Source organism: Capricornis sumatraensis, chromosome 9 (assembly GCF_032405125.1).
Source record: "Capricornis sumatraensis isolate serow.1 chromosome 9, serow.2, whole genome shotgun sequence".
Taxonomy (NCBI): Eukaryota; Metazoa; Chordata; class Mammalia; order Artiodactyla; family Bovidae; genus Capricornis; species Capricornis sumatraensis.
This window is the reverse complement of record NC_091077.1, coordinates 80,663,410-80,683,158: the sequence shown is the minus strand read 5'-3', so window position 1 is coordinate 80,683,158 and position 19,749 is coordinate 80,663,410. Positions and strand designations below refer to the sequence as shown.

Sequence of the window (19,749 nt, the reverse complement as noted above, 5' to 3'; positions counted from 1 at the left end):
TAGCATACAAGCTTCTTAGTTCTCTGACCAGGGATCAATCCCATGCCCTCTGCAGTGGAAGCACTGAGTCTTAACCACTGGATCATGAGGGAAGTCCCTAAATGTCAAATTATTAAAAGTTGTTATGAAACATTTTTGGCATTCAAAAAAGAATAAAAGACTTTTTATGTCTGGGGACCAGCAGGTGAGAAGAGTCACCATTGTGAAAGGGGTAACCACCAAAAACCATAGAAGTCAGAAGACAGTGGAACAAACTATTTAGAGGTGAAGGAAGGGGGTAAAAGTAGAGAATTTAATGTTTATCGAGTCAGGTAATTAGGTCTGTGTCTTCAAGAATATGAATTTCATCCCATTAATGTGTTGTGAGATCAATTTAGAGTACTACAATCAGCATTTTTTTTTAAACTGAAAGAGAATAATACAGAATAGAAAAATATCAGAGTGCATCTCACATAGTAAGGGTAAGTATTATTACCTGAAACTTTTATTTGGGTTTGACATACATACACATACACACTATCTTACTCGTATATGAAAAATATCAATAATATAATGGATTCTAAGGTAAAAATATATTTCTTCCTAGAGGTTCCAGTGAAAGAAAAAAATGTAAGTCACTGTTTATTATTTAATCATCATAAAAACTTTGTAAGGCAAATTATCTTCATTTACAAATGAAACCAAGACTCTATTGAGTTAGATTATTTGCCCTTGGTCAAACAGCTATAGTGGCTGAGGCTGAATTCAAGGCAAATCATTTGACCTCAAAACAACTTCTTCCAGATGCTTTCATAACATGCTCTTTTAAACCTTGGGCCTGAAGAAGAATAGCCATTTCTGCATAAGCAGACATATTGTGGCAGCACACAAGTCAAAAATAAGGACCCAAAGAAGAGAGCCAGAATGGTTTCCCAGGCATCAAAGCCTTCTCCAGCTGCATTCTGCCGCAGATACAAGGAACATCATAAATTTTAAAAGCTCCGTGACACAAAACCACACTCTGTTCACATCATTGCTTGATGAATATTGATTAAAGGAGACTTAGTAAACGGAAAGTATTTGCATGATCTGACACCTTCAGCTGAAAGATATGGCATTCAATTAGAATTTTAATTAATAGTTGTCTTTTTATCTTTTTCAATTGACTCATCTTTTACATAAAATCTCTTATTTTCACTGTTACACTGCCAATGTGCTTCTTTCTTGAATAGCAAAAGAGACCACAACTTCTGCAAAGAGGATCATATCACTCAAACAGTTGGCAATATTTGAGGAGAAAGGATATTCTTGTATCCAATTTAAGTGCTATTACATGCTCTGAAAACTGTCTGAAGAGCTGTCAGAGGAGGGTATTTGATGAATATGGAAGATGTCAACAAAAACTGAGGTGCTAGATTGAATATTTAGGAATCCATTGTAGACTCTGTTTAAATGACTGCCTTTAGTTATGAATATCCTGCTCTGAAAGAGTCAAGTCACATGTAAGTACATTCCTGGTAATACAAGAAAGGGTATTGACGCACAAATCAAGAGTTTCAAATGTAAACAAGACAATTTAAACCTTAAGAAGTCTATGGTCACGCCAATATTAAATGCAAACGTTAGTGTGGTTATTGATGAGTAGAACTAAAGATGAGCAATGAATTAGGTAAAAATGCAACAAAAAAGGAGAGAGATGTTAGCTTACTCAGTTAATTCTTGTTAATAACGTTGCTTTGCATGTCATAGATGACAAGGCTTGCTTTCTTTTTAATATATAGCATATAATTTTATACCATTGCTTATTTTTTAGTTCTTCTATGAAAAAACAAAAACAAAAAAAATTGGTATATACTTCTATCTAATCTCTTCAAGCTCATTTATGCTTATGTTCTTCAGATGTATAAACTGGCCTTCATTTACCACTTATCTCATCAGACCTTTCAGAGAAGCGATCATCAGATCTGTTGGTTTGTTTGCCCTACAGAATGGTTTTAAGGTATATTCAGAGATAGATTATTATCATTATAATGATTTCTTTTTCATTATTTAACAAGCAAACTTTTACATGGTACTTAAAATGTGTTGAGCACTCCTAAGTGAACTTTACAAATATTTTGTCCTCCCAACGACCCTAGGAAAGAAGCATCATCGTTTTCATTTTACACAAAAGAACCTGAAGAACTTAGAGACTAAGTCAATTACTTAACGCCATATAATGGGAGAGTTGGGACTTGTATTCAAGAAACATGCTGTAGAGTCAACATGCTTGGCCATGATGCCAGTCCTCTCAGCCCTCCATCCCTCGTCCCCAGCATGCCAGTCACTGTCGAGGTTATACTTCCTCTTATGTCTACGGGCATTGGTGGGTAGAATGGCCCTTCACCCCCATCCCATTCGGAGGATGTTCAGGGGAATATCACAATATCTTGACCTATACTGGGTGTGCCTTCCTCTTCTAAATTTCGACCACATATCAGTCTGTCTCTCAAAAGTTAGTATGGTGCCTTTTAGCATCAGCACAAGTGGATTATTTTTACACTTTATAAAAAGGAGGGACAACAATGCTTATATTATAGCAATGATGTATCTTCACTGTAGCATCTACAGTACTCACAAAATGCAGAATGTGATCTCATTCCTGTTATTCAAGGTATTTTTCTATTCATGTGGAGCAGTTTTAGAGTTATAGAGTTAGTTGCTCCCACCTCTTCTATTGTGCTCTTCAGGTTACAGACATCACAGGATGGATGGAAAAGAATAACAAGATTCGAGAGATAAGTATCTGCATGCTGACGGAAGAATTCAGCTATCGAATTATACTAAATATGTTTTCAGTATTTGAAACATCAGATTTTGGATCGCTTTTGAGAGACCAAATGTACAAATAGACAATGGCCAGACTATCTATGCAAACAGAACTCTGACTCACAATCTTTGCAGCAACCAATTCAAGAAGCCAGACCACAATCTCTGAAGCCATCAGCTTTGAGACTGGGCTTGGTCAGTGATTCCCAGTTCCCCTCATTTTTGCCCCTGCTTCCAATTCAGGACCAGCCAGAGAAAGCCAAATAATACTTTCCAAACCACTTACTTAGGATATCCCGCTTCTAGTTAGTCTGCCTCCAATCTCCCCAGGCCTACCACTCAGAGCACACCTGAGCACACCCTTCTTTTTCACCAGAAAGCCTTCCTATGCCTGCCTTTGAGTTTTTGCCAAATTTAAGTAGGCAAAGGTGGCTGACTCCCTTGCTACAGCAAGCCCTGCATAAATAGCCTCTATTTGTCCTCATCAATATAGTCTTTATTTCAAGAGAAATGAATCTCCTCTCATTCCACTTACCAGAAAACTGATTACATTAGTTCCTCATTTTCCAATGGTGTCTGTAGGGATTTGCTGAAAGTTTAGCATCTAGATGGTTGGAGGTTTTTTAGATTTGTGCGAAGCGGTCTTACAAATATGAGATTTATCATTGTCCTAAAGTATTTTTACTGCCTGCCACTTGTAATTGGATGTGTTTACCCATCTTAATAGCATCAAAAAAAAAAAAATCAGGAAAACACACCAAAGATAATAAGGAGAGTTTTATTGTAAAGATAGACAGGACCTATAATTTTTATATTTTTCCAAGTCTACAAAAACTCTCAGAGTAGAAATTTCTTTATGTCTGTCATACCAGCAGACAGATTATTTATAAATCAGGGAAAGGAAAGTTTACTTCCTGCCAAACTGAGGTAGAGGAGGTGGCACCTTAATATCCTGGCCTCTCTCCAGCTTCTTCTCACAATCCACCAGGTAATTGACTCCATCGATGACTATCTGAACAAGCTCGACCTTTGACAATGAAAGAGATGAAAGATTAATTTGCACAGAAGACACAGCAAGGCTTTGATCAAAAGGAAAAAACACTGGGACACATGAGAACCTTCCCTGTTAGATGGACTGTATAACAATTTCTTCTCATTGTTTCCCTAAAGTTTTGTGGGAAGAGAGGTATCTGATAGCTAGCAGGGATATTACAGGGTTACTCTCGATCTTTCTGTCATTAAGATAAGGTTACTACTTTGTTTGTGAGAACTTTTAAAAAAATATGAAAACCACTAGTTTGCATTTCAGATATTTATTCCCCATCAATCTCTGCTAAAAAATGACAGGAACAGGAATGTCACTCAGTTGTGTCTGACTCTTTGCGACCCCATGGACTGTAGCCAACCAGGCTCCTCTGTCCATGGGATTTTCCTGGCAATAGTACTGGAGTGGATTGCCATTTCCTTCTCCAGCGGATCTTCCTGACCCAAGGATCGAACCCGGGTCTCCCGCATTGTAGACAGATGCTTTACCGTCTGAGCTACGAGGGAAGTCCAATCAATCTCTGCTAAAAAATGACAGTTTGTCTTAAAGTATATCTACACAGTGACACCCTCGTGATATTCTCTGACCCAGATCTAAATTCTGACTTGCCACTAAGCTACCTGAGCACTAAACATGCTATAGTTCAGATATGATCATTTACACAGTGAACGGCTTTCTGAACAATATTTCAACTCAAATGTTTGGCAATTAGAGAATGTTTGCACTGTACCAGGCTAGTTTGTTACTTAAGGAAACTATGTGAATTATATTAAGATATACTTTTTTAAAAATCCCTGCTTAAAATAAGTTAGAATTTTCATTTACATACAACTGGTTTTCTTAAACTAGAGTACATTTACCTGTGATTTTTCCCCTAGGAATCAGCTCTCAGACAAATTTCTTACACTGCTCCTAAAAAAACCCAACTAAGGTAGTAAGTAATTACTATTTAGTTCCAGACATCACTAAAATACATGATATAACTCAAGAATGCCCAGCAATAATGGAGGAGATGGTTAAGTGTTACAGCTGAACATATTTTAGGCATGATGGAGTCTAGTGTCCTCCCCACTTCTTTTCATGCAGAGGGAAATGGAAGCTCTAATAAAGGGTTGGGTCAAAAAATTAGTCATTACTAATAAAAAAAAACCAACACTTATTTTTTCTACTTATCCAACTGACCCATTCCATTGTTGATGAGGATGTGGTGAGGGGTCATTCACTGCCAGTGGAACTCTCTTGGTATAAATCTTCTGGTAGGAAACTTGGTCATAAGTAAGGGACTCTCATATTTAACCCAAGAATCCCCTTTCTAGAAATATATCCTAACTAAATAATCATAGTTGTGATCAGAGTTATACATAGAGATGGTCAAACATAATATCAAATAATCAGGGAGACATTAAATAGATATGTTTTGAAGACTATTTAATACTGTAGAAAAATGCTCATGTTGAAAATTACATTGGGGAAAAGCTGTTTTATATCCAACATATGTAATAATACTAAATTTAGTAAAAAATTTTTTTTGAATAATTGTAAGAATGGAAGGCAATTTAGAATAATGTTCACAATGGTTAACAGGGTTGTTAGATTAAATAAGTGGATTTAAAAAAAAAACACTTTTGGGAATATTTCTAGTTTCTATAAAAGATCACTTACTAAATCATAGGTGTTTTTTAATGATGACCACCTAGCTTTCCAGTAATTAAAATTAAGTTTTAATATTAGAGGCAAACAGGGCTAGGGCCTAGATTTTCTTTATTATTCACTGCTGCCTCTGCTAAGTCGCTTCAGTCATGTCCGACTCTGTGTGACCCCAGAGACAGCAGCCCACCAGGCTCCCCCATCCCTGGGATTCTCCAGGCAAGAACACTGGAGTGGGTTGCCATTTCCTTCTCCAATGCATGAAAGTGAAAAGTGAAAGTGAAGTCGTTCAGTAGTGTTCGACTCCTAGCGACCCCATGGACTGCAGCCTACCAGGCTCCTCCGTCCATGAGATTTTCCAGGCAAGAGTACTGGAGTGGGGTGCCATTGCCTTCTCCATTATTATTCACTACATCATACGTTATTAAGCTAATTTCAGAAGGTGTGGTATCTATAGCTGCTTCTTCCTCAAGTACTTTACCAGAGCTGGTAGCATGCAGGCTGATTTCATCGTTTTGTTTTCTCCCTTCCTTCCCTCAGTTTGCTGGTAGGAATACCAACTAGCAATGAAATACACAAAAGATGGCAAGAAAGAAGAAAGAGCACCAATGATCCATGGGTTTAACAACCAGCCACTGAGTTATTGAGTTGTATATTGTTGTTGAGTTGTTAAGTCACGTTTGACTCTTTGCAACCCCACAGGCTGCAGCACACCAGGCTTCCCTGCCCCTCACTATCTTCCAGAGTTTGCCTAAACTTATGTCCATTGAGTCAGTGATGCCACTGAGTTGTGTAAGAGCCTTTTAATCAATGATGGGCACAGTATGTTCAGGGCTTCCCAGGTGGCACTAGTGGTAAAGAACCCGCCTGCCAGTGAAGGAGATGGAAGAGATGTGGGTTCTATCCCTGGGTCAGGAAGATCCTCTGGAGAAGGAAATGGCAACCCACTCCAGTATTCTTGCCTGGAGAACCCCATGGACAGAGAAGACTGTGGGTCACAAAGAGCTGGACACGACTGGAGTGACTTAGCAAGCACACACAATATGTTCAATGAGATAAACTGGGAGGAATTACTGAGATCGGGATTTGCTTAGGATTCTGCTGCATGTTCATCAGGTGTGCTCTTTGTGCTTTTTCTCACGCGTCACTCCAGGCCTACCTATAGTTTATGAATCTCATTCATCCTCTATATTCACAGAATCCTAAGGGCCATCTGCTGAGCACAATCTTACACATATCTGGTGCATACCTTATTTGCCATCTTGAGCCCTAAATACAAAATTTTACAAACTATCAAGTAGCTAAAAATGCCCAAGAGAAGATGATAGCATGTGACCTTCATCAAAGGAAATTCAGAATCAAGAGAAAAATCCACTATTTCACTCCACTCAGAGAGAGCGCACGTGTTCTCTGACTTCACAGTGATAAGACTGCTGTCCTTTAGCAAAACAGAGCTCCCACCACTCACGATTGCTGGAACAGCTCTGGGGGCAGGCTGGTGACAGCAGTCCCACTGTGAATTCCTTCGCTTGTCTCATTCTCAGATCCCACGGTTCTTACCTTTATGCAGTGCTTTCCCATGGAGGACAAGCGCTACAGAATGAAATGCTAACATGAGCCAGGCCTCAATGGGCCTAGAGGAGGTCTTGAATTTTGTGAATAAGGAAGGGCTGTTGAGGTTACTTCTTGTCCTCTTAGGCTGATTTTGTTAGCTCATTTTTGGAAAGTGAGAGAAATGTTACCTCCGATCGGCCAATTCGATCTATGTTGGAAATGTCATACACGTCTGCTACCGCTGCAGTGTCCACACCACCGGTGCCCCGCTTCTGGAGTCTCAGGTTCTCCAGAATCTTAGAAAACCGTGGATCCTGGGACGAAGGAGAATACTTGGTGTCATAAGAGGCAAAACTGATTCATCATCCTTGGCACATGTAGAAAAGATGCAAAACGAGAAGTAATAACAGTTCATATTTAGTAGGCAGATATTTGGGCTTCCCAGGTGGCTCAATGGGTAAATAATCCTCCTGGACTGCAGGAGATGCGGGTTTGATCCCTGGGTCGACACAATCCCCTGGAGGAGAGCATGGCAACCCACACCAGTATTCTTGCCTGGAGAATCCAAAGGACAAGAGGAGCCCGGCAGGCTACAGTCTATAGGGTTTCAGAGTAAGACACGACTGAAGCAACCAAGCACGTACGCACAAATACAAACATATACTTACTATGTACCAGGGCCCTGTGCTGGAACTTTTAAAACTTATAATAATCCCATGAAGAAGGTATTATTTTTACCCCTATTTCACAGATGAGGAAACTAAGCCTCAGAGAAATTAACTTGCCTAAAAGTAGAACATAGCTAGAAGGTAGCAGAGCTGTTATTAACTTCTATACCCCTATTTTGGTATCTAGATATCCATTGGTGAGTTTATTGTTCATCTTTATAACAGCTGTTATTGATATAATTAAAATCAAGATGTTAAGTCACATCAAATAATTTTCTTAGAATTAGAATTTTGAATAATCTTATCATGCTTTGGGAGGGGGCAAAATCACATTTTCTAAACTTGTTTTAAAGTGTTTGATTCACTTGGTGTGCTATGACAGAGAAACCCCCAGGTGCCCATCAGAATCCATTTTCCTATCTTAACAGGTGAGCTGAGGAAGTAACCAGGTTCCGTTAGGTTCTTGCTAACGGAACAAGCAGAAGTGACAAGTGCCACTGGCAGGCCTAGACCTTAGATCTTCACACGGACACACTGGCATGCTCTCTCGCCTTCCCACAAACTGAACATGAGGTCTGACTTTGACCACGCCTTAAGGCAGTGGTGCTGCAAGTGTAGTTCCCCGACCAATAGCATTGGCATCACCTAGAGACTTGTGAGAAATGCAAATTCTATATTCTGGGTTTTCACAACCCTCCAGGTGATTCTGCTGCAGGTTCAAGCCTGAGAACCTCTGAACTAGAAGAGAGAAGGAGATGGAAGGCTGGCCAGGCAGCAGAGAAGCCTGCCTGTCCATCTCTCCTTGTGATATGAGGGAGGATTTAAACTTCCTAAAGTCCCATCCCATTCTTACAGCCCCTTAACCTCTTATCCTATGGACACAAATGTTGTTTCAAGCAAACAACCTTTTCTTGTCATTTTCTTTCATTGGTCAGAAAGTGAAGGTTAAGGAATGCACTGGGACATTTCCCCCTCCACAAAGCAGCCCCAGGTGAGCTCATCCTGGTGGAACCCAACAGGACCACAGGCTACGTGACAGTACCTTGCTGAGCTTTGGGATCCTGACATGGACACCAGCTCGCAATCCCGTGCCGAGGTTCGAAGGGCAGGTCAGAATGTACCCCAGGCGCTCATTCCACATGAACTCCCAGCCTCGCTCTTGGATTAAGCGTTCCACCTACAACAGGGAGCAAATGATGAAGTTCTCAGAGAGCCATTCACCCAGCACGCCCCCAGCACCAGGGAGAGGTGTGTGTACTGTAAGTTTGCCATGAATAAAACTAAGGTAAATTATAGTACTACTTCTATATTTGGAAAGGAAAAAGTAAAACTGCAGTTCTTTTTTTGAAGTTATTTCTAATCCTTTTATTTTAATAATTTTATTTATTTTTTCGTGGGTCTTCATTGCTGCAAGGGCTTCTCTCCAGTTGTGCTAAGTGGGGGCCATGCTCTAGTTGCGGCATGTGGCCTTCTCATTGCAGCAGCTTCTCTTGTGGCAGAGCACGGGCTCTAGGGCACTTGGGCTTCCACAGTTGCATGTGGGCTCACTACTTGCAGCTCCCAGGCTCTGGGGCACTGGCTCAATAGTTGTGGCACATGGGCTTTGTTGCCCCTCGGCATGTGGGATCTTCCCGGATCAGGGATCAAACTCATGTCTCCTGCACTGGCAGGCGGATTCTTTACCACTGAGCTGCCAGGGAAGCCCAATCTTTTTTTATTGAATGAAAGATTCTTTAAATTCTATCATGCTTTACAATTTTCAAAAGTTTCACACGTGATTTCATATATTCTCAGAATAACCTTTTTTTCCTCCTACCCTTCTATTACCCCTCCCCCATCCCCCCTGCCCGCTGGTAACCACTAGTTTGTTCCCTATAGCAGTAAGTCTTCTTTTTTTGTTTTATTCATTAGTTAGTTGTACTTTTTAGATTCCATATATAAGTGAGATCATAACAGTATGTGTCTTTCTCTGTCTGATATTTCACTTAGTATAATGCCATCCAAGTCTGTCCATGTTGCTGCAAATGGTAACATTTCAATCCTTTATTCTACAGCACTTCATTAATAGAAAATTAAACCTCTTCTATCACCATATCAAAATGGTCCAATTAAATTAGACGAACCATGTAAAGCACTGAACACAGTACCTAGGACATTAGTTCAGTTCATTCGCTCAGTCGTTTCCGACTCTTTGCAACTCCATGAATCACAGCACGCCAGGCCTCTCTGTCCATCACCAACTCCCAGAGTTCACTCAAACTCACGTCCATCAAGTCGGTGATGCCATCCAGCCATCTTACCCTCTGTCATCCCCTTCTCCTCCTGCCCCCAATCCCTCCCAGCATCAGAGTCTTTTCCAATGAGTCAACTCTTTGCATCAGGTGGCCTAAGTATTGGAGTTTCAGCTTTAGCATCAGTCCTTCCAATGAACACCCAGGACTGATCACCTTTAGAATGGACTGGTTGGATCTCCTTGCAGTCTAAGGGACTCTCAAGAGTCTTCTCCAACACCACAGTTCAAACGCATCAATTCTTCAGTGCTCAGCTTTCTTCACAGTCCAACTCTCACATCCATACATGACCACTGGAAAAACCATAGCCTTGACTAGATGGACCTTTGTTCGCAAAGTAATATCTCTGCTTTTGAATATGCTATCTAGGTTGGTCATAACTTTTCTTCCAAGGAGTAAGCGTCTTTTAATTTCATGGCTGCAGTCACCATCTGCAGTGATTTTGGAGCCCCAGAAAATAAAGTCTGACACTGTTTCCACTGTTTCCCCATCTATTTCCCATGAAGTGATGGGACCAGATGCCATGGTCTTAGTTTTCTGAATGTTGAGCTTTAAGCCAACTTTTTCACTCTCCTCTTTCACTTTCATCAAGAGGCTTTTTAGTTCCTCTTCACTTTCTGCCCTAAGGGTTGTATCATCTGCATATCTGAGGTTATTGATATTTCTCCCGGCAATCTTGATTCCAGCTTGTGCTTCTTCCAGCCCAGCATTTCTCATGATGTACTCTGCATAGAAGTTAAATAAGCAGGGTGACAATATACAGCCTTGGCGTACTCCTTTTCCTATTTGGAACCAGTCTGTTGTTCCATGTCCAGTTCTAACTGTTGCTTCCTGACCTGCATATAGGTTTACTAAACAATAAATGCCAGTTGCTATTATTTTTTCATATGAGCATTGTAGGAGAATATAGTAATTCTCAGCAAGTAAGGCTGTGGTCATGTTGTTTTTGTTGTTTAATCACTAAGTCATGTCCGACTCTTTGCGATTCCATGGACTGCAGCACTCCAGGCTTCCCTGTCCTTCACTATCTCCTGGAGCTTGCTCAAACTCATGTTCTTTGTGTCGATGATGCCATCCATCCATCTCATTTTCTGTCACCCCCTTCTCCTCCTGCCCTCAATCATTCCCAGCATCAGGGTCTTTTCCAATGAGTTGGCTCTTTGCATCAGGTAGTTAAAGTACTGGAGCTTCAGCTTCAGCATCAGTCCTTCCAATGACTGTTCAGGGTTGATTTCCTTTAGGATCACCTGGTTACATATGAACATAGATGCATTCTATACTGTTTCTATGCTTAGAACAGCCAAGAGCTCTGTTAAAGAAATCAGAAAATAGCTAATGATCCACAGACTTCTCTAAACCATCCTGCACTGGGGCAAGAAGCATGGGAGCTTGCTGGAAGCCGCACCCCAAAAGAGTGCCACAATCCCTAAAAAAAACATTAGCCCTGTCTTAGAAGTCACCACAGTACTTTTTTTCAAGAATGATAAATATAGAGATTTTATTTTGGTGAATATTCAGAGTTCTCTGACGACATCTTACCTCTTTAAGTCCACGACAGAATCGCTCAAATACTCTTTTCATATTGCCTCCTTTCTCCATAGAGATTACTCTGGTGTGGTCTTCCTCATTAATCCAGATGAGAAATGTCTTGTCATAATTATGCCTAATGAAGTGAGAAATGTGGTGTTGAGTGTTAATTACATTTGTTTCAACACATGAAAATTCCTATTACCTCTGTAGCTTGATTGCTTCATTTCACCTTACTCATTGCCTTAGATGGTCCTAATTTCTTCACTGTCCCCGTACAAGTACTGCAAAATAATGTTACCCTGACAGAATGAAGAGTAACACCAACTCCAACCGTCCTGTCATGTTTTTGCCAAACAAGAACATAATCTCTCTCATTCCTCAGACTAGGATGACAATAATTCAGCCATGATAACTTTCAGCTTTGTTGCTAACAAGAGTGTTCTGTCTCCTAATAGATTCAACCAAAATCATATGGCACTTAATAAAAGATTTTACCTGCAGCTCAACACGTTTGGGATACAGATGTCACATATGTTTGCTGTATAGATCCTGCCTATGCACCCGCACTGAACAGCTGCTCCCCAACACTTTGATCTGGGCTCCTTCTGGTAGTGCCGTAATAACTACCAAGGAACAAGAATCAAAGTTGCCTGAGGACTGTTGGCCGAGATGAAATGTGTGTACACTCATAGCTACTCTTCCTCGTAGGATTTTGCTTAAATCCTCAACATTTCTTTTTCTTTTTCTGCTTTTCTGTTTTAATGGCATGAAACAGAGATTCTCTAAAGTCAGACAATATGAAGCTTTTTCTTACAATTTTTTTCATGCATAATTCATGCAAACCAGCTAGCATTCCTGCACATCTTGGAAACATTACTATACTTATATATTAAACACACACACACACACCAATTTCTAAGTACTCTATCTTCTCCATTTCTAAGTACTCTGTCTTCTCAAGCCAGGCATGCTGTCAAGAGCAGGTCACAGCAACTTCAGGTTAGGACAAACAGTGATCTGAAGGAGAACACTGCACACACTGCCACTGTGAAAATGCTCAGTCCATACCAGATTCCCCGGGCGTCTGGCCAGTCACGGGCCATCCCAGCACAAGTTAGTAAAGGGGATACTGGCTTATCAAATAGAAAGTGGTCCTGTAGGCCAAAAGGGACAAAGCAAAAAGACAACACTAATGAGATCAGACACGATGGCAAGTGCCAGGTGGTCAATTTCCAACTCACTAATAATGGCTGAGGTCTCTCAGGCAGTGCTTCTCAGTGTTGGCTGCTCACTGTAATAATCAGAGGGCTTAAAAAATTCTAATGCCCAGTTCCCATCTCTCAGAGATTCTTGTTATTGGCTGTGGCCTGGACATTGGTATTTTCTAGTGTACAGCTAAGGTTGAAAACCACTGGCTTAACCCAGATGGTAATCCTTAATGTAGTGTGTCTATCCAGCCAGCACCAACCCCGTGCAATGGCAGAGTGGGCAGTGAGCAACGGGGTGCTGTCCCAAGAAGTGTTCTACATAGTTGCATTCTCCATGTTTCTAATGTTGTAGGTTTACTTATTTTATTATCCTTTTCATTACAAACTACTCGAGATGTAAAATAATGATCTGTAAATAAAAATAGTCACCATTTATCTAATGCTCACTCGGTGCCAGGCTCTATGCTATCTACTTTTATTTCCTTTAATCTTCGCAACAACATTCTGAAGTAAATGTAATCGTTCTATGTGATAGGAAAAGAAAACTGAGGCTCAGATAAAACAACCTATCATACAGCTAGGAAATGGCAAAATCTAGATGCAAACCTAGACTGTCTGACTCCCAAGTACGCCTCTAACTACAATATACCACCAGTGTCCAGAGACTGGCATTTTTCTTGCTTGTGTGCACACAGTAAGAATATGAATGTGGATACCATATATTCCAATATGATCACACTGAAGTCAGAAATTAAGAGGACACGGGAAGGGGAGTCCTTCTATAGTCTCTAAGTGGAAGAGCTGGGACAGGTTTAGGAACTATTATGGCCCAGGAAACAGCGTGGCCTTTAAGCTGGAAACCAGAAGCAGCTACTTGAGGCCGAGGAGGAGTTGTTCTGTAACAGGGCAAATGGAGAGAACCAGGAGACTGAGGCCCCTAGAGGCCTCTAGACCATCAGTTGGCCTGTCTCGTTTGGAAATGGGGCATCTTTGCTGGTACTGCATCTTCTGAAATGACAGAAAATGTGTTTCTCCTTTTCCTTGGAGTTTAAAGTTACTTGTGACAATGCTAGGCCAAAAAGAAAGGGACTTGGGTTTGTCTCCCCTAGTGTGAGACCAAAGCCATGGAGAGCCTGGGGAGGCAGCAGGAATCTCAGAGGCAGGCCCTGGTGTGAGGCAGGTTTGGGGTCAGGCCTTCGACCTGGACGATTCCCCTTCCGGATGTTCTGGGCTTTCTGGATTTGAGTGTGGCCATGGGGACACAGGCAGGATTTTCTAAGCCCAATTGTTCTGATTTATCAACAAGCCAGGGGATCCTCCATCCACTCCCACCCACCAATCCCAGCCCACCCTATGGTTTCCTCTGCAGACTGCATTCAGAGACCATCTCCACCTTTGACCTAAACTTTTCAGGCCTGCTCTTTCTGCCTTAGACTGACCGGGTTGAAACCCCAGCAAGCTCCCAACCAGGGGCGGGTCCTGGGCTCCAGGGAGGCCACACAGCGTCCACTCAGGGCCCTCTAGGCATCACCCCACCCCTGGAAGCCGGGGTGGTTCAGGGGCCACTCACATCGATGAGCCGCTGCTGGTCCTGCTCCGTCATCTCGGACAGCTTGTAGTAGCGCCCGGCCAGGTCCCCCTTGAGGCCCTCCAGTGCCGTGATAGCCACGTTCTCCACCTCCCTCCGCTCGGCCCGGCTGCAGGCTGGCGGCAGGCTCAGCCCGCGGATGCTGCGGCCTGTGCGGACCCGAGACGACAGCACGTAGTGCTCGTCGAACTGCCCCTGGGTGATCTGCCGAGCAGAGCGCGGGGTCACTGCGGGGCTGTGGCCACAGTGGCCTCCACCCCGCCGACCAGGGGACCCCCGGGCACAGAGCACGTGTGCACGCTGGAGCCATCCTGCTACTCTGGGGGCAGGGGTCTTAGAAGTCAACGGAAGAGCTACTTCACAGGGCGCCCTCTGCAGTCCTTTACCCCGGCTAGATTTGGGGTGATAAAAGGAATTGTTTCAGGAAAGGCTGAAGGTTTTCAGTGACCACCACTAACCTGGTGGTAGGAGGCAAGGAAAACTGACTTTGGCTATTTCCTGACGGTCTCAGTGGCCCTCCAGGGAGCATGGCATGGGAAGGCCATCACAGAGCTTTCAAGGGCAGCTGGACCCAGGGACCCTTCTCTCTCCTGCTCCTAGTCTTGGGTTCTGGAGTGCCAGCTTCATGGGAGGGTACAGAGGTGGCTGGAGCCTACCTTGGATGCATCCAAATCCGTGGGGTGCTTCATCACCCTGGGGTCATAGCCATTGTGCCTCAGCTTGATGACAGGGTCAAAAAGGTCGGCAAACACCTGCAGGAGGGAAAAGGCTCTTGTTTCCTTTGGAAAGGACCAAGGAGGTTCATCTACTTTAATTGGTTCATCATTTGTTCCTTTTTATCTTAAGCGCCAAGCCAAAGGTGATGCCCTCCTTCTCTGAAATTCTCAGTGCAACCATGCAGGAAATAGGTGTGAGACTGGATTGATGGCTAATCATAATAGTAGCAGTAGCACTCGTTGTTCAGCCACTAAGCCATGTTTGACTCTTTGGAACCCATGGGCTGTTTCCTGCCAGGCTCTCCTGTCCATAGGGATTTCCAGCAAGAATACTGAGTGGGTTGCCATGATCTCTACTGGGGGATCTTCCCAGATCAGGGATTGAACCTGTGTCTCTTGCATTGGCAGGTGGATTCTTTACCACTGAGCCACCCAGGTAGTCCAATAGTAGTAGTAGGCAAATGCCAGAGGAAACCTCTGTGAGGCACACTGCCCCTTGGGTGAGGGCAGAGATACAGATCTCTGTCATGGTAATCTCTTCCCTAGTGATTCTGCCAAGTTTGCTACTATCAGATGAAGCAAGAAAATTTTGTGTTCAAGAATTTGAAGGATAAAGTAAGCTGCTAGATCAGAAGCTAAGCAGTTTTGTGGTCAAACTAGTCCTAGAGTTTAAGTAACACAATACATTTGTAGAACAGTAGCTGCATAGAAAGAAAAGTGCACAACAGCAGTTAAGGCGAAGCAGGGACCCCTTACACTTTGAGGACCTTTCCACCCAAACTAACTCGAGCAGAATCTACTTTTTAAAAAACCATAAATTTCTGGGAACATCCTTTAGGTAAAATAAGGATAAGAGAAGTCAAACAGAGCAGCCTGCAGCCTCTGGGAGCTGTGGGACATCCAGGAGTCAGCGCCAGTCTGGGACTCTGGGAGCTCAGAGCTGGGCTGATGCTCTTGAGTCAGCTGCCCATCTAGCCTATTCAAGACGGCCCCCTCACTCCCCTTGACGGCTGCCTTCCCAAGGAACCGCCTTCCACTCCCTGCAACAGCAGGTGCAAAGGAGGCAGACCTGAGGGAGATGGGCTTGAGTTATTTGCCATGACATAGAAGTTGCACTAGTGGCTGAGCTCCAGAACAGGGGACCATCCTGGGCTTCTGCCCCTAGAATGAGGATGCGGATCATGGGATTTCTTCAGGAGACTTGGTGTGTGCGTGCTAAGTCTCTTCAGTCACGTCTGACTCTTTGTGACCCCATGGACTGTAGCCCGCCAGGCTTCTCTGTCCATGGGATTCTCCAGGCAAGAATACTGGAGTGGGTTGCCATAGCCTCCTCCAGGGAACCTTCCTGATCCAGGGATCTAACCCCTGTCTCCTTCGTCTCCAGTACTGGCAGACAGGTTCTTTACCACTAGCGCCACCTGGGAAACCCCAAGAGACTTAATGATTCACTAAGACTACAGTGGACTGTGTCATCAGTAATTCCCAAACTGAACACCCATGGAACCATCCTCTCCCCTCAATAAAATTCAGCCACAAACATATCACTTCCTAAAGCCTCACTGGTGAATACACATCACTAATACAATGAAACAACAAAAAAATTAAAAGATTTTCTTTTTTCTGTACCAGTTCACTCCCTTGACAAGCTCAGAGAACTGAGTCATGCAACTCATTCCTCTATGGGGAGGATACTAGAGCAGTCGCAAAGGAAGCCTTGTGCCTGGGAAGAATAGACCTCGTTGTTCCAGAAAGCACTGCAGGTGTTCTGCTGAAGTTGGCTCCCCTTAATGGGAACCTGTTCTGAGAACGCAGCCCCACAGAGGGAACCCAAAGCACCCACCCAACACACACACTGTGGAACTGGCAGCTGCGAGTTTACCTCATAGGACTCCTCGTCACCAGCCACCATGCCCACGGTCTTTATGAAGGGGTGGCCAGGGTTGTCCACTCCGGTCTGGATACACTGGTCCAGGGTATAGCCGTTGGGCGTGACCTTGTTGCGGAGCTTGGCATAGATGGCCGGCGTGAGGCACTCGGCCATGCAGTTGTTGTGTTTGCGCAGGTCAGGGTAGTCTGCACTGTCCGCGGAGGAGAGAGTTCAGTGAGCAGCCCCGGCAGGCACAGGGCCTACACAAGAGCTTTGTTTCTGACCAGGCTCTCTTCAGCCAGAGGGCAGAGGGAAACTGGCTAGGTCGTGATTCAAGAAAGCCAGAGTTTAAAAACATACGTTCCTGAACTGCCAAAGAAATGGACCTAGCCCCGCCTAAAGAAGTTTATGATGCTGGCTGTGGGAGCCCATAGACTGTAACCTATGTTTATATAAAGAGGAAACAGAACGAAGATAATTAAGAAAGAAACTAAAATCATATGCAGGCTTTTTTTTTTTTAACCCAGAAGTTTTGGTAGATTATAACAGTTACTTTTTGAGCCCTTAGGTCTGTGATAGAGAAGCTAAAATCCCTGCAGGCGTAACTGCACAGAAATTCATTTATTTATCTGTCCTCTATGATGCAAACTCTACGGCTATCTGCTATGCTGAGCTCAGTGCTTGCCTATAGACACAGGCATTCAGTGAATATCTGTTAAACTATACATAGGAAAAAATCAAATGGAGGTGCAATCTTACCCTGGCATATGCACCGACTGAAGAATAGGGAATTCAGGACCACCACAAGCATTCTTACCTCAGGAATTCCCGAGGTACCTGGCAGGTGCCAGCAATTTCCTCAGAGATCCTGATTCCCACAAAAGCCAAGTAAGTATTTCTGAGAAACACCTCAGGTTTTCCTCAGGTCTTCGTGCACATCTGCCTATACGGAATCCCTTCAAGTCAGCGCTCCAACTCTACCCAGTGTGAGACCTCTTGGACGGGGTAAGGTCCCCAGGGCGGAGAAGACACTCGGTCTCCATGCCACTTCTCTAATTCCCCTGCAAGTCCCTTTAAAGCTGGTACTTCAAATCCCTGCTATCACATCACATTTTCCAGAAGGCAGTGCAGCACGTGTGAGGCACAGGTCTGGAATCAAGGACCCTAGATTCATATCTGGCTATACCAGCTGCGTGAACTCAGGCACTACTTACTTTTCCGAAGCCTCCGTTTCATCACAGAGAGATGTTAGGAGGAATAAAACACTCTGTGTAAAGTTCTCATCACACCTAGACACGTTCAACAAAGGTTCGGTCTTGTTATTACCGTTCCACTAGACCTCACGCTCTGGGCAGGAATGACGACACTACACTTCCTTGATTGAGTTCACCACAGGTCACTGTGCATCACAAGTCAAAATGATTTACTCATCCTCAGAGACCAAAAGAGGGGCCCTTGCTGACAGTTTCAGCAGGGGAAAGTGTATTTCTGGCTGGCATTTGGCATCATTTTAAAGCCAAGAGGACTTACCTTGGTGGGAATAGTCTGTGTTGCTCCCGGGCCGCAGCACACACGTTCTGCTTATTCAGCAGGTACCCCGTGGTCAGGGCACCAGTGCCCAAGGTAGCAAATAACAGAGAGGCATTGCGGCCAGTCAGCAACTTTGAGAAGGTACTGGCCATCCTTCCTCTTGGATGAGTGTCTGGAAAGCAGAGAAGCTGAGGATTATTTTATATATATATATTTAAAAGAATTTTTTGGCTGTGTTATATTGCTTGCAGGATCTTAGTTCCCTGACCAGGGATCAAACCTGGGCCTCCACAGTGAAAGCACCAAATCTTAACCATTGGGCCTCCAGAGAACTCCTGAGAAGCTAAAGACCAGACAGCCTCACAGGATGGCCCTGAACCATAGTATAGAGATCAACAGGGGAGGGAAAAAACTGCAGGAGACTTAGCCTCTGTTTTGTTTCATTTTTTTCTTTCTCCCTCTTTTCCCCACCCTCCTCACACTGCTTGGAAAAATCTGGTTAGTTTTAGATGTAGAGAATGTCAAACTGCTTGAAGTCCATGTCATTTTCTCCACCAATATAATATCAAGGGAAAAAATGGAGGCTTTCCACATCTGGCAGCTTGACAGACCATGTGCTCTTTGGGCTCTGCCGCTACACAACTAGACCCTGAACAGAGTGGCATGCTGGGCTTATGAGAGGTAGAGGAAGCTGTCACCGAACCAGGCTCTTTTTGCCCAACACACAGGAATCCAAAGTGCTGAGACACTAAGGTTTGCAGCAACCCTTAGGAGGGTTTATTCACAAGGCAGCCACGGAAGAAGATGGGAGAAAAAACTCAACAAATTTACCTCCTGGAAGGTAAAGGGCGTGGAGTATTTGTGAGATAACAAAGAAGCATGGCACTCTGAAGCATAGAGTGCGTGGGGAGTGCGCAGAAAGGTGATTGGGAAAAGGTGTGGTAATTGTCATTTAGCACAGGTGTAATTAGGCTACCTCTGTAGGGTCTGAGGGTGGAGTTTCCAGCCCTGCGCTGTCAAAAGGTCACTGAGCTTGGACACTCTTGCATGCCCAGTTGTGAGGTCAGTGGTCCTTACAGTCTTAACCAGCTCAGCTTGAACTAGACACAGCTGAGTCCATGTTCCTGGAAAATAACTTGGGCAAACACCTTATTGTTTAGGCCAGAAAGTGCATGGCGGACACACAAGCCTTAAATCGACCTTGACTGGTGAAGGCGGCGGCTGCTGCTGCTAAGTCGCGTCAGTCGTGTCCGATTCTGTGCGACCCCATAGACAGCAGCCCACCAGGCTCCGCCGTCCCTGGGATTCTCCAGGCAAG

At 43.7% G+C, this 19,749-nt stretch overlaps 1 protein-coding gene across 1 annotated transcript; it reads right to left on the bottom strand.

Moving 5' to 3' along the window:
• Positions 1-3,694: 3,694 nt before the first annotated feature.
• Positions 3,695-18,583, bottom strand: CKMT2 (creatine kinase, mitochondrial 2). Its single transcript, XM_068980291.1, has 9 exons — positions 18,432-18,583; positions 16,914-17,112; positions 14,975-15,070; positions 14,301-14,522; positions 12,591-12,676; positions 11,532-11,655; positions 8,744-8,878; positions 7,222-7,347; positions 3,695-3,814 (listed from the first exon to the last, which is right to left on the bottom strand). The coding sequence occupies exons 1-9, from the start codon at positions 18,581-18,583 to the stop codon at positions 3,695-3,697; spliced, it is 1,260 nt and encodes a 419-aa protein (XP_068836392.1).
• Positions 18,584-19,749: the final 1,166 nt, after the last annotated feature.